The sequence below is a fragment of the Chelonia mydas genome, chromosome 1, assembly GCF_015237465.2.
Source record: "Chelonia mydas isolate rCheMyd1 chromosome 1, rCheMyd1.pri.v2, whole genome shotgun sequence".
Taxonomy (NCBI): domain Eukaryota; kingdom Metazoa; phylum Chordata; order Testudines; family Cheloniidae; genus Chelonia; species Chelonia mydas.
The window spans coordinates 238120604-238136549 of record NC_057849.1 but is presented as its reverse complement, the minus strand read 5'-3'; the positions used below and the strand labels follow the sequence as shown (position 1 = coordinate 238136549).

At 43.8% G+C, this 15946-nt stretch overlaps 1 protein-coding gene across 2 annotated transcripts in view; it reads left to right on the top strand.

The window, feature by feature from the left end:
• The first annotated feature begins 4499 nt into the window (after positions 1–4499).
• IL17RA (interleukin 17 receptor A) overlaps positions 4500–15946 on the top strand; it is a 44416-nt gene continuing 32969 nt past the window's right edge. The window contains exon 1 of one of the 2 annotated variants that reach the window (XM_037877787.2): positions 4500–4687. In XM_037877787.2, coding sequence (XP_037733715.1) covers positions 4559–4687 — 129 coding nt within the window. In that variant the 5' untranslated portion in view covers positions 4500–4558. The remainder of the gene's footprint in view (positions 4688–15946) is intronic. The other variant, XM_037877783.2, reaches the window with a different exon arrangement.

Here is a 15946-nt window from a genome sequence, read left to right as displayed (position 1 = left end):
CCTAGATTGGTTCAGTATCTGTAAATTTTATCATAACTTTTTACACATCCATCCCCTTCTCTCAACAGTGTCTAAAAACAAGCCAACTGCCTGCAAACCCTTATTCACTTGAATAGTCACACTGAAGTTAATGGGATTACTCATGTGATTTAAGAGTTTGCAGAACTGGGTCCCTGATACTGACAAACTATCATGATAAATATCACCCTAGAAAATTCAGTTACATTCTATAGTAGAATTACCCTAATTACATTGTAGTTACTTTGTAATGTCTGACTATAAAATGTAACCAATGCAGTTAACCTTCTGGCTATAGGATTTTGTGCTACATATATGTCAAACTGTATAATTTCAGCCTAATTACAATTAAATTAATACCTTAAGCATGAAACTAACAGGGCATTAATAAGTAATTCAGTCACCTATTTAGCTTACTGATTATATGAATTTGTGGCATAACTATCCTGCAATTTTCTTTTATAATTCCAGTGGAACAACACAACACAGTATAATAAACCATAGATAATTACAGCCACTATATTGCAAAGTGATTCAGAAAATTCTTCTTAAAAAAAAAATATATCAGTGATTCTTCTTAAACTGTTTATAAATAGCCTCTGAGCTTGGTAATGAAATGTTGCAATTGGGTGGGGAGGGAGTGTCTTCCAGTGCAGACCATAATCACCGGAAGCCTTTCATTGCAGCATGAGGCTATGAGGAGGAACAGACACAAGCCAAACTCACCATTGGCATAAGCTGATCTAATGTCATTGAAATCAAGGGAGTGGCATTTTCTTATCCAAGGACTAAATTTGGCCTTCAGTTAGAAACATTCACCACAAAACCAGGAGAAACTGGCTTGGTCTCAAATTCCATTACAACCCGAACATTCAGCTCAGGTTTGTTGAAAAGTTCACTTATCTGCGACCCACTCCAGGATCAGGTGAGCCAGGTTATGGTTTTGTGTTGAAACCACGTGGAGTGTGTGGTTCCAACACAAAATCAGATGAAACTCCAAGGTTTAGAATGTATTTGAATTTCAGGTTGAGGATGTGTTCAGACCTGAAACTCAAAGTGAAACCTGTGGTGGTGGAAGGAGGAACTCTATGTACATCAGCTAAAAGGTTTGCACAAGCTCTTGTGAACCAAAAGCACTGAAAGTTACTCCCTACCATACGGAGATATAATACTATGCACTTTCATAACACCTTCCACTTGAGGACCTCAAACCACTTGACTCCAATATTTATTAATTAAAATTCACACCACCTCAAGAAGGTTGTTATATCCCCAGTTTACTGATGGGGAAATGGGCCCAGAGATTGTGATTTCCCCAGGATACACCTGAAGTCAGTGACAAATCCAAGAACAGAAGCCAGCTCTATGACTTTTCAGCCCCATCATTTAGCCACAAGACTATCCTTCTTTTAGCAATAATGGGCATGTAATATATACCTAATTCACAGTTCACAGCAAATGCTGAGGTAAGAAGTGAAAACTAGAGTCCACCTCTGGCTAGCCTGTCACAGGATGGCCAATTTGAAGTCTGGATAACGCTGTGTGTTAATGGAGCTTTCCCCTGAGCACTCCAGCCTTTGACAACATGGCAGTGCCCTGGCTTGCTCTTTCTGTCTGTGTTTCAATGGGCAATTTACGAAGGAAACAACAAAGCCAAGAGTTCTGAAAGGCACTGACTACAGGACACTTGTTGGTCTTTTGTTTTTTTTAAAATCTGCCCAACAAACAATGGGTTTTCAAACATGCATGAAGGGAAGACATGAAAATGGGAAAATAACAAACATTGTAAATGAAACACAACAAGCCTAGGGAGTTATAATGGGATCTAAAGCCTTTCATCTGTAAATTCAGGTTGGCTTGGATCAGCAGTGATAGGAAGTGGTTACTATCTGATGACTCTATGAATTGTGGCTCAGCAAAGTTGCATCTACAACACAGCCAGAAACTGGCACTTTTACTTGCAACTGCCATAGAGAGGCCGAGGACTAAATGAATAGAGATTAATTTGTTCTCACCCCTAAGGTGGGCCCTTCCATAATGTAGTAGGAAGAGAGCCTGAGACATAAGCCCTTGTAGCAGAGGCCTGGCATGAGGCAGGACCTGCTCACAGAATCTGGCAAGAACAGGGCTGATATTGCAGAAATACACATGCCTAAGAAGTGCTAAGCACAGAGCACTCACATCCCAATATCAAGGATGATACAAAAACATTCCCCAAGGATAACAGAAACACACTTACTCCTCCTAAAGGATAAGGTCAGGATGACAGTACGTAACTTGTTTATATCGGGGTATAATGATGTATCTCAGAGGGAGTATCTTTGGCCAGCCTAGGGGGCAGTGGAAAGTCCCGCCACTGACTGAGCTGTGTCCATTTTCACAGGCATACATGTCTTAGTATCCTCATAGAGTCTGCCAGGTGCTATCACTGTGCTTCGTCAACAACAAACCTAGCTGGGTGCCTTCATATCTTAACGGATCTTGTGGTCACTGGGCAGTTTGCTCGAGGTCTGCTGTGCCAACTGTCTGCAGAGCTGGGACAGCACACAAAGAGAACACACACACGCAACCACATGTGAGAGTTAATGTACATTAGTTCAGTGTAGCAAAGTTTTCTTTGATGCTTTGTAGCTAGAGAACGTCAGTCTCCAGCACTGTCAGGACAGCACTTACCACAAGCAATAAATTCACTTTAATAAATAAACTGAATAATACAAAAGTTTCATTTTGACTATATGTGGGCAATACAGACCAAACAATAGTTGGCTGGTGAGAATTTCAGCTTGCGTATACTTTGCTTGGGTAGGTTCAAGATGTAAAAGGCTTTATTCTCCATTGCCTTTCATTTTGTGTGGTCACTTATAGCTGCACAAAGTTTAAAATGCTACACAATCCAAATGGTAGCATCTTACACCCAACTTTGCACAAGTATAATTGACTACACGGGGTGCAAGGCAGTGGAGAATCAGGCCCTAAATTCAGCTCTGGATTGAGTTTAAGGAGTTCAAATCTGGGGTTTTCATTTGGCTCATAAATAGGAGGGCTATTTGGAGAATTTGGCTCCGATGTCAGAATTGGGTTTTAGTCATCCCCCAAGTTCAGCAGCGTTCGATCCAGCGTTTTGGTTGAAAGCTATCTTTATGCTTAATGTGACAGCAATGGTTGCCACTCATCAGCCAAGTTTCCTTTCCTCACATCAATACACCATGAACCCACAAAGGAAATTGTTTACCTTGTATTTTTCTCTGTACAACTGAACATAACCTACCTTTAGGATCTTACAGGATTCAGTGTCAGGGCCTCCAGAATTTTGCCCTTCCCCAGAGACCAATAACGAACTGTTTGAACAAGACCAGGTCACTAGCTCATTGTTTACCTGTTAGAGGTGTATGGACAGTGAATACTCAGGAGGCTCAGACACCAGAAAACTTTGATTGGAGTCCACATTGCTGCTGAAACACAAGGTAATTTTCCAAACATGCTGGCTCCAACACTTTCTTACTCAAACATGTTTTTGGGGGGCGAGAGGGGGTCAGGAAGCAGAAAGCAGGGAGGAGCCTGTGTCAGTGGAGGCAGTGACATGTTTTAAAATGACACCTTCCCAGAAACAAATTCCGAGTCTGGAACAGATCTCAGACTCTGGGACCCCGGCAAGACTGATTCGGGCTGCTCCTGTGTGGGCGCATGGAGGGTAGAGAGGAGCACGCAGCGACTCCTGCCCTCCTACGGATCCCCCCCGCAGCGACCGCCGCACCCCCGCGATGCGTGGTCGCCGCGCAATGGTGTGAGGGAGTCACCGCCCCCGCCCGGGATGTGGCGGGGAAGGGGCCGGCTCCGACGTCCCTGACGGGACAAGGCCGGCGCTGGATGGCACGTGGTGCGCTCTTCAAACCGCAGCGGTCAACCCTGCGTGCGCGCCGCAAAGGCATCGCCTTCCCCATCGCCTCCAGCCACTGCGCGTCCCCCCCACCGCAGCTCTCTGGAGCTGTCGCCGCCCTGCCCCCCTTCAGCTCTGCGTCCCCCGCCTGGACTCACACCGACAGAGAGGCACGCAAATGCACCGGCCCCCCCCCCGAGACAGAGACAGGGACAGGCACAGCACCGTCCCCCCCCACACACACACACAGAGACAGGCACAGCACAGCACCGTCCCCCCTCAGAGACAGGCACGGCACGGCACCGCCCTACACACACCCCACCCCACCAGCACAGACACTTCTAGTCGCTGTGCCCCGCCCGGCCCCCAGCGCAGCCCAGGCATCCAGAGGGGCCGGTCACCGCCCGAGCTCTACAAGCCCCGCCCCCCTGCTTTCCTCTAAGCCACCTCCCCTTCCTCATGCACAGCTCCCGCTGGGCGCCTCACTCGTCAATTCGGGCCCCGCCCCCTCCCGGGTGCCCCGCCCTTACTAGGTGCTGCCCCCCTCTCGCCCCGAGGCCCCGCCCCCTGCTCCTCCTCAGGTGAGTGCCGGCCCCGCCCCCTCCGGAAGCCGGAGCCGGTCCGTGGTGCGGGGCGGCCGCTGCGCTGCGCTGCGCTGGGGCCATGGGGCGGGTGGCCGCGGCGCTCCCCCGTCTCCCCCTCCCCCTCCTCCTGCTGCTGCTGCTGGGGTCCCGGGCCCTGGGGCTGCGGCTGCTCCTCAGCGCCCCGCCGCCCTTCAACTGCTCGCAGCCGGTAAGAGCCGCCCGGGCGGAGGGACAGCGACCGCGGAGGGCGGGGCGGGTCAGTCCGGGCCGCGGTGGGGAGCCCCGCACCCTCCGCCCGCCCTGGGCGGCGCGGCCCGGCGGGCGGGGACACGGGCTGGGGGCTCGGCCGCTGAAGTGAAGGGGCCCCTCGTGAGGGGCGAGGCCCGGGCTGTGTCACTGTCACCGGCACCCCGTTTTTGTTTGTTTTGGGGGGTTTTTTTATGCCTGCAGACGCTGGTTTTCAGAGGGGTTGATCACCCGCCAGTTGCCCCTTTGGGGCGCTGCTACCGTTCACCCTAGTGCCTCTGAAAATCAGGCATAAAGTGCCCCCAGGTTTAGGCACCCAAAACCACTGACGGCTCTTTAAAATTTTGGTCTGAAATTCTGCCTCAGTTATCCCATCTGTGAAAGTTGAATAATACTTGAACTTTTTGTCAAGACCTGTGACATCTGTTGATGAAAAGTCCTATTGTATTAGAATTGGATCTGTGTACAAAGTGGGGTTTGGGGCTTTTTTTAACCATCTTCCAAGGGCCCAGGGAAAAAATAATTTGCCCGCTACAGGTGTTTTTAAATGATTTTCAAACATGTCTGCATTGTAGACTACCTCTTAAAAGAGGGCCTCTCGGAAACACTTCCAATCCCAGACTTTTTCCAGATATCTCACCTCCCATTCCCTGCAGCAACTGCGTAATGTTTCTTTACATGAAGAAGTAACGTAAAGACGTTATTGAAGATACAGGATCAAAATAAGCTTGCTTTAATTCTGTAAGTGAGGATGCCTGGTTTCCTCCTGTCTGCTGTTTAATTTTAAAATGTCTCTAGCCTTTACAGTTGTGAGGAGTGTTGTAAATATAAATGTGAGGCAACTGCTGCTCATAACTTTCCCAAGCAGCAGCAGAATGACACTTGGGAGATTTTTGGTTATTTTCACTGATCCTGTACAGAATTCTGTGGGTGGTAGTGAAAATTAACTGCATGGGAAAGCTATGAGAAGCCCTAGCTGTATATTAGTACCAAAACTTTCCCTGCAAACCACTTTAATTTCTCCATGTCATTTTGTGATCTTGAATCAGCATTCTTGTGTGCTGGAAAACACAAGCTCTTCTTTGAAATTGTCCCCTTTCTGAGAAAAGAATGCTCCCAGATACCTCTAGTAAACAGCAGCTATGGAGGGTCCCTAGTGCTTGTTAATCAGCTAAAAAGAAGGATTCACATTAGTCATTGTGAGAAGAAGAATAACTCACTCATATGGATCAACCCTAGGGTGACCAGATAGCAAGTGCGAAAAATCGGAACACTTTTTTTTTTTTTTGAGGTATATTGCATATATAAGACAAAGCCCCTAATATCAGGATGGTCCCAATAATATCAGGACATCTGGTCACGCTAATCCAGCCTCCTTGCCCATCTTGCAAATCCTCTTGAAGAACCAACTCTTAGTATGGCAAGCAACTAGGGTTTCTTGTATTTAGCTAGTTAGCCTCTGGAAACTCTAAAGGAAGCCTGGTTTGGGACTAAATTAGTGGGAGGTGACTCTGTTCAAATTTGGAATTCTTCATTGAGACAGAAGCAGCTGCACAGATCAGTTTTGAGCACCACTCTTTTCATGGAAATTGCATAGGGATACTTTGAAACATATTTTCCATTGAATGCATCCGATGAAGTGAGGTGTAGCTCACGAAAGTTTATGCTCAAATAAATTGGTTAGTCTCTAAGGTGCCACAAGTACTCCTTTTCATATTCCCTATTGTAAATGGTCTTCAGTGCATTTTTCTGTTTTCCATATATAACAGCCATACCACCATCCAGATGATGTATTTCCATGGTGGTTAAAGTCCCATTGCCAAGATATAATGGGATCGCCGGGAAATGCACTACTTGTCACATAATATTGCTTGTATTTGGGTGTTTCTGTAGCTTTGGAAGCTGACTGTGATTGATGTGATCTATACTTGACAAAACAACTTATCTTAATGTTCTGCAATATTTATATTTTAGCTTAACTTGCTTGGTCAGGTGACCAGTGTCTGGAATTAAGCCTGTCACTGGCATGTTTGAAACAAGTGAGGGGCCCTGGCTGGCGCTAAGATTTGCCGAGCTGCGTGGAGTTCCTGGCAGGATGTGGGGATGTGCCGGACAAGTTACTCCGGTTGGGTAACTTGTCTGAATGCATCCGATGAAGTGAGCTGTAGCTCACGAAAGCTTATGCTCAAATAAATTGGTTAGTCTCTAAGGTGCCACAAGTACTCCTTTTCTTTTTGCGAATACAGACTAACACGGCTGCTACTCTGAAACTTTTACTCTGTTACTTCTGCAGAGCAAGTCTGGAAATCTGAGGTGAAAATTAGGTGGCTCTTCTGCTGGAATAGTTGTAAGAATTTCAAGTGCATACATCCTTGGATTTTTGCAAACGTGGGTCTAGGGTCCCCTTTCTCTCTGGGTTACTACCAGGGCTTGGGCAGTCAGGCCTGGTGGTCAGGGTCGATGCCAGAGTCCAGGGGTCAGAATGAGGGTCAGAGACTAAGGGCAGTAGCCTGAATTCGGGACTGGGGTCAGGGTCCACGTACTGATCCCACGGGGCAGGAACGGAGCCAGAGTTCAATTTCCAAAGCCGGGGTCAAAGCTGAAATCAGAGCTCCAGTACCAAAACCAGGGGTCAAAAGCCACAGTCAGAGTCCCAGACTGAAGCTAGGATGCAGAGACAGAGTCCAAGTACAGAAGCCGGGGTTGAGATGAGAATCAGCATTAAAAAAAAAAATTAAAATTTGAAAAAGTACAGAGAAGGGCAACAAAAATGATTAGGAGTATGGAACAGCTGCCATACGAGGAGAGATTAAAAAGATTGGGACTGTTCATGTTAGAAAAGAGCTGACGAATGTAATGGAGGTCTATAAAATCATGAATGTTATGGAGAAAGTGTTAATCTGTGGAACTTGTTGCGTGGGATGTTGTGAAGGCCAAAAATGTAACTGGGTTATAAAAAGAATAGATAAATTCATGGATGATAGGTCCATCAGTGGCTATTAGCCAGGATGGTTGGACACAACCACATGCTGTGGGTGTCCCTAAGCCTATTAACTGCCAGAAGCTGGAAGTGGATGACAGAGAATGGATCATTCAATAATTGCTCTGTTCTGCTCATTCCCTCTGAAGCATTTGGTACTGGCTACTGTTGGAAGATAGGATACTGAGCTAGATGGACCTTTGGTCTGACCCAGTATAGCCATTCTTATGTTCTTAAGGTAGGAATGTGAATCAATACAATTTGGAAACCATTAGTCTAGGGTTAACTAAAGGAACCTTTACAATGGAAGATATTTTCTGAAACCTCTGAAAACATGTACTCCCCCAGTGCACACCTTTCCCCAGTAGACTCAGTAGTGCAGTTCCCTACTCAAGATGAAGTGGCCAGGAGATTATTCTCTTTCTTTATGCAGATTGATTTAACCCTTAGAATACTGAAGTGCTGAGCAAGCAAATGTGTCAATTCCCAGTCCCTTCTGTCCTTCTTTTCAAGAGACCCAGCCTTCGTCTCTATTACTCTTCTGTTCTTCTCAACCTGGCTCCTCCCTCTTCCCTCTCCTTCTCCCAGTTGCAAACTGCTGTCTCCCTCCCTAATTCCTGTGAACATTCAATAACAGCTGAATCGCTTTCCCTGTACAGGCTCAATAGGTTCTATAACTTTTAACTGCTCTTATTAAAAATACCCCAAGCAAACAGTCAACTTCTAAAGGCTTAATGTACGCTATGCAATGAAATCTGTCCAAGAAAAAGGACATTGCCTGGTTGGTTGTCTGATGTAACCACACAGATCAGAACTCCATTAGCCTATTTGTACAGTTTGTTGAGAATAACACTGCAAAATAATTTATACTAATCCCTGGACACCTTTCGATTAGTTGCTTGGATTCTGGTTGTCTTTTATGCATACCAATCCGCATAGCAATTTAGTGTAAATGAGCAGTAATATAATGAGATGTGCATTGGCTAAATGCAGTCAAATGTCTCTACATACACTGGATGTGCATTTATGGAGTAAGTGCATATGTTGTTCCTTTACTAGATTTTGAATTTTCTTCTAACTTTAATGTTCCATAAATTTATATAAGTTTTATAATCTGTCCAATAAAATCTAATAATATTTTAAAACACATAAGAGGAGTAATAGTAGTAAATAACAAAAGTGCTCTTTTAGGTATATCTGTAAAATTGTAGATATAAATACACAAAAGTTGTCTATTTTAAACTTTTGCATTTGAAAAGCCTCCAAAAATCCCTTTTCCCTGGGCAGCATTAGGCTGAGCCTGACTTCAGAGAGCATACCATCGACACCCTTCCCAGTCAGCAGCAGCCGCTGTAGTGGGTTTTTAAAAAGGAAACTGTTGCTAAGCAAGGTTGGTGATACGCACTTCCCTTTTGTAATCCTAATCAAGATTCTGCTAATGATGATAATTTGAGCAGGTTGGGACAAGCAGCAGTAACTTATGTTCTTGAAAGCCCTGATCTGGTTGCTCCGATTCAGGAGAAGGGGCAGAGAATGAGAAGTGCCATATCAACAGATACCTGTGATGATCACAAAAGTAATGCTGAACTGTTTCCATGGGATGGAGAGGGAAATGAGGAGTAATTTCTTAAAAATACATTTAGATTTCAATTTTGTGGGACTGGTTCATCACTGATACTCCCGTTTTGCAGTGACAAACCAAGAACCTTTTAGTAAGAGATGTCTGAATGTGGTATAATCTGGTTGGAGGCAAGGTTCTATCCTCCAAATGTGCTCATTTAAACATAATCACATAGGATAAAAGCCTCTTCAACCAGCTGGATTGCAGCTCTTGACCAACACCTTTGTCATTGCTTCTGTAATGGTTTTATAAAAAGGCCTGTTTTTTGAAGCCCGGTGGGATACAATGTTTCATAGCCCCTGTCAATTTTAATAAATTGTTGGAAAGACATACAGAATGTGCTGAGAACCTGGATCTCTGTTTGAGTTCAGATCAGCAGTTTTAACTTGGAAAAAGGACAAGGACCCACAAAAGACCTCACAGAAGGAACACTCGGAGAAACTTTTACACTTCATGAAAATGATGCTGATGGATAGGAGACAGAGTCTCTGCAGAGAGGAACTAGAGAAAAAGTATTTTTATCTGGGCCACAGTATGTGTTCCCTTTTTTCCCTTTTCTGCTAACTTTTTTTTTTGGCTGTAGATTATTGCTGCTAGCCAGAACAAACAGTATCACAACTACAGCTAGTCAAAATATTCTCAACATGCTTTTCATCAAAAAAGTCTTTTTAACCAAAATGGATCAAAATTTTACATTTTTTTTAACAAACAAGCAAACTAAAAGCTGGAATTTTTCAGTTACATTTTTAAGTTTTGGGCTTTCAAAAAATAGAACATTTTTACTGAACAGCTTTAGAAAGCAGAAAAATTAAATTTTGTTTTTGTCAATTAAAATTCAAAATTTCCTGCGGAAAATTGACTTTTGTTTTTACCAGTTCTAAACACACATTTGTTTAGGAATTCTTATTTGTATAGTGTACACAGAGCCTAACTAATCTGTTCTTGCAAGATAAGGGATCAGAAAAAGGAAGTGGCAGTAGATCATAAGTAGGTCGGGCTGCAGCAGCCAGGCACTTGAGAGGCAGCTCACCAAAAACATTACACGTACTCATGCTCAGATGAGAGGTAAACTTTGCAAGCTTGGAACTCTTCCTATCTGGCTGCAGCCATCTTTTAAGGGACAGCAGGGAGCCCTTCCCAGCCTAATGCAGGTGCCTTTGGGTTCCCACAGAATCCTGCTGGGAAATGTTGGCCTCCTATTAATTGTATGACTGAACTATTACGACTCAGTGCTGATGGACCAGTATCCAATTTTCCAGATTTGTGATGTTTCCCATTGCACACAGCACTGTGATTTTTTTTTAAAGCATCAACAACAAGAATAAAAAATACAGAAAGGAAATATGGTTAATAAATAATCAGATATAAACATTAATTTATAAAGCCACTAACCCACATCTTCATTCTGCCACTGAAGCTAGCCTCAAATAGAGCTTGGCAAAATTTTTGGATAAATAGTTTTTGTCCAGTAGTTAGGCACTCACCTGGGATGTGGGAGACCTCGATTCGATCCCGCCCTCTGCATAATGTAGAGTAGGGATTTGAACTTGGGTCTCCTCCATTATAGGAGCGTGTCCTGGCCACTGGGCTTTGGGATAATCTGGTGTGGGCTTTCTCAATCTCTCCTCTTGAAGACATTCCACAGGGACTTAAACTTGCGTCTCCCACTTCCCAGGTGAGTGCCCTAACTACCATGTTGTAGTTATTCTTCTTATCATTTTGGCTCAATGGCTATCCATTGTCGTCATGAATAACTGAATTGTCACTATGAACAACAATGGATGGTCATTGGGCCAGAGAAGGAGAGTGGGAATGACACTATCCTACTGGTTGGGGAACTGACCTAGCATTTGGGAGACCCAAGTGCAAGTCCCTGCTCACATGACTATTTAATTACTTATTTAAAAAAAAAAAGTGAAAGTCAACATGGAACAGTTTTTAACTTTTCAAAATTGCCAGTGAACCTAAAAATCCATTATTTGCTTGGATGTAGCTTCAAGCACCTCCATGTTGTCTTCCATGTTGCCTTTTTTATGCATGGGAAAAATTTCCCATCAAAATTGATAAGGTTTCTGCCTTATCTTTTAAATCCCTTCTTAAACTTATCTCTGTAATGATGCCTACAAACATTACTGTGTGACATTAAAGTGGTGAGCTGTCTTCTGCTTTTATGCTAAACTGTTCCCTTTATTATTTCCTCGTCTTAACCCCTACCTTCCATCAGTCTGTTACTATGGAAACTCTTGCATATTTTTAGCTTTATGGAAATAAGTGGTACTCTGTCTTGTTAAGATTCATAGATACTAAGGTTAGAAGGGACCATTACGATCATCTACTCCAACCTCCTTCACAACTCAGACCACAGAATCTCACCCACCCACTCCTGCGAAAAACCTCTCACCTATAGATGAATGGTTCTCCCAGAGAACATCCCACCAGCCACCTGTCTCTCTTACACAAGTAGGGATCCAGCTTAGGCAGAATCCGGCTCTACGTTTTTTGCTGCCCCAAGCAGCAAAAAAAACAAAAAACCTGCCGCATATGCCGCCGGCAGAGAGAACAGGTACATCAGAGGGAGCTGCCACCAACAGTGAGACCCGAGCCGGAAGAGTCGCCACCGAATTGCCACTGCGGGAAACAACGGAGAGGAGCTGCCGCTGAATTGCCGCTGGGGCTGCTGCCCCCAGAACAGCAGGAGTGCCGCCTCTTTAGCAGCGCGGCCCCACGCACCAGATTGCTTAGCTGGTGCCTAGAGCTGGCCCTCAGCTTAGGTACTCCTGCTGACCACAACTGTGACAATGTGGCTTGTGAAGGGAGGTAGTATTTCAGCTAAGTAGTTGCCAGGTGATTTAGGACTTTCTAAGTCAAAACCAACACCGTGTGTTCTACCTAGTACCTAGCAAGTAGCCGGTGTGGATCTGGTGTGCTAGTATCATGTGCTCCTGGCAGGACAAATGAGCTGCAGCTTCTGATTCTGGATAGAGCCTTAGATGGTTTGAAACGTACTCAATACTATGGTTTGTGAAATAGTAGAAGTTGGCGGGGGGAGGGAGAACATGCAGTGTGGTAAAAACTATTTGCACAAATTAGAGGTGACATAATTCAAGAGTGATGACTTATCACTGCTTGTTATCATATATGTGGTTGTGTGACTTATTCAGCATGCCCACATTGTTTATGTCATTAGGTTTTTAGCTGACTTTTTGTGTGCAAACTAAGTATGCCATTTAGAGGAGAAGTTCTGTAACTAAACAGCAGTAATTGTGTATGCTTATTTGATTATAGTCCCCTTTTGTTATGCAAGAAATTCTAGCAGGTCAAAGTCTGATGTAGCCTGTCAGGTTTGCTTTAGTTATTGCCTCCCCCACTTCAGTTGGTTGTAGTCTTCTGATTGAATTGTAATTCCTGTTCTGACTGAAGGTTAAAATATTTCAGGATAGCTGCATTGGAAATGAGGATCCAGAAAGTAGATCAGACCAAAGTTAGGAGTCATGCTTGATGACCGAAGTAGTTTGTCTTCCATGAACACCCTCTTGGTTAAGTAAAATTCTCAAACTCCAGAGTGTAATAGTAGCTACTGGAGTCAGTGGATACTGACCACTCTAATGCGAGAAGGGCATTAAGCTTTGCAAACCTGTTCCGTGTCTAGTGTCTGGCACTGACGAATAAAGCCAAATCTCTTACCAGCACTCCTGTGTATTGCACCCTGCTACACAGAGCCCTTACATGTGCATTTTTCTTCAGTTCCAGATAAAGGTCTTCCTTTAAGAGCACCAGCATTGATCTAAATAGATCCCAACAGTTGGAATTAGTCTAATTGATAACTTTTGTATAATTTGAAGAATGCCAGAATGCTGCATTACCCAAATTAGTCAATTTTTCAACCTTTCAGGCTGTTCTTCACCGCATATCATGATCCTACACACAATACTGTGGCCCCCAATAAGCTAATAGCTTTATCCATACTTTGCAAACAGCCTGGAAGAGTGCCGAAAATGTAGACTGTTAAAAGTAAAATGAAAATTTCACATGGTATCAGCATAACTTGGAGCATGTCATACAGCAGAATTCTTCCTCTAGTTCAGGGGTCTCAAAGTCCAGGCCTGCTGGCCATCTGCGGCCCGAGAACCTCCTCACTGTGGCCAACGGAGGAGAGCCACATGCAGCCATGCTGCTGGCAACGTCTGTGGCGGGCACCGCCCCCTGCAGCTCCCATTGGCTGGGGCATAGGGACAGAGATACCATCACTAGTTGCCAGGCAGAGTCAGCCATGGAGGCAGCATCACTTTTTTCCACAATGAATATAAACAAGTCAAAATACTGAACACAACTATCTGATGCCCACCTTGCTGCAATCCTGAAGGTTTCAACTGCTCAGTCACTGAGGCCAAACATCAACAAACTGACAGAACTGAAGCATTGCCAGGTGTCTGGCAGGCGAAGAATTGTATAAAGTTGTATGACAGTTTTATTATTTCTAAGAAATTCAAAATAAAAAATACAATATAAACGTTTTCTTTTCTGAACACCATCTTCAGTGACATTATTGGCCTGCTGGGAGGATTTGGGGACTGGCACTGGCCCTAAGGTAAATTGAGTTTGAGACCCCTGCTCTAGTTGATAGGCAATTGTAACGTACTTATGTATGCCAATCTGCAGAATGTGTAAACCATCTGATAATATTAATGGAATCCTCTTAACAGATTGGAAAACCAGCGATAGTTCTGTGAACCTAGGTTAGCAACTGGCCCAATGGATATAATTTCAGTTCTCCTTCACCTCAAGGTGGTAATCTCCCGTCCAAACCCTGCTTATTTTACACATGATGGGGAGCCTTAAACAGTGTCCCTCTATTTTCTAGATTTTTAAATGCAGTATTAGAGGGGTGGTAGTTGTTGCAGTGTTTACAATGTATTTGTATTGCAGTACTACTGTGAGGCCCATAGCGGAGGCTTGTTGTTTTAGCATCATGTGCACACAACAAAAAGATGGTCCTTTCCCCTGAAGATTTTATATTCTGAGAGCTTAGATAGAAGTTACAATGCAAAATGTCATTAGATTTAAAATCTGTTGTTGCACTTGGAATTGAAATTAGTTGCTCTGTTTACTTCGGAGAATTGAGGCAGTACCCTCTTTGATATATATCCTGGGATGGGAGGGTGAAGGAGATACTATAGTTATTCAAATATGTATGTTAATGTAGTATTCTGTTCAAGGTTTTCCAAAAACCAGTAATGAGCAACATCATATAAAAAGTCATCTTGGTTCTGTGATGTGTAGCTATTTGTTTAAGTGACCAAGCAATGCAATCAGAGCATTCCTGTTTGCTAAAATTTTAACCCTTTCTTTGCTGAGAATTATGCTTTTTCCTCTACGGTGTTGGGAGGGGGTTGTATGTAGCTAGGAGCGGGAGGGAACCTGTAGTAGCTAGTGATAATATGAGAGGCATGATGTTGTGTCACTTTTTTTGTCATACAGATCTGTAGTCTATGGCAATTATTGGGGTCTAGCAAGGAGTAGTTAGATGTTTAGATATCTAAGTTGGTCAAGTCTAGTCTAGAGAGCAGTAAAGGAGAAGAGAATCATGGGTATTTTCCTGGAGGCCTGATACAGGTACGCTATTGTTTCCTTGGCAGTATAGTTGTGGAACCAGCTTTCCAGAAATCTTCTCCCGAATTCTTATTTCCCTGCCTGGGTTTATGATTCAGTTTTGTGCTGTGTTTTCCTCTCTTGTCTTATAGTCAGGAAGTCATTCTCGGACTCTGTGGCACATAAACTTTTCTTTAAGGAGGCAAATACCTTATACGACCTTAGGATGCTTAGGTACTGAAAGCATCTCAGCCTGACTAGTAAATAACCTGAATTTTTGCCTGACTAGACACAACTTCTAATTTTTAAATGAGCCCAGATATGTGTGAACAAAGGCTTTTTGCCCAATAGTTGAAGAGGCCAATAGTGGGTAGGAAGAAGTTGGGAAACAAGTCAGTTGAGAGTCTGGAGGAGGGTGGAATGGGGACCTTGATTAAGTAGGAGGCCTATCTACTGCTGCTTCTGCTTGTAGGATTTCAGTCTGGTTCATGATCTAGTCAGTATACCCTGGCATTATAAATAGACTGTCTATTATTGCAGGGATTACCCACTTTATCTGGGGACTACAGAGGCTTGTGAGTATCTATAGATGATCATTTAATCTACAGATGTGGTTGCTATTTAAAAAAAAAAAAACATTCCAGATGTAATGAAGGGGTCCAGCAAGACAGAAAGCCCAACAGAAATCTTACTGAGTGCTCAGGACCGGAGTTTATCTCAAATATCTTAATTTCAGTGGGAACACATTTCTTTTGTCACAATCCCCATCAACCAATCAATGTTTCTGGATGAATCTGAATACTGTTGCCAGTTCTGTATGGACATAAAAAAGAATGGTGTAGGGGGGGATATCAGTGGAGAATCTCTCCAAATGGCTTTGCCTAGAACAGTGGCTCTCACCCTTTCCAGATTACTGTACCCCTTTCAGGAGTCTGATTTGTCTTACGTACCCCAAGTTTCACCTCACTTAAAAACTACTTGTTTACAAAATCAGACAAACATACAAAAGTGTCACAGCATGCTGTTACTGA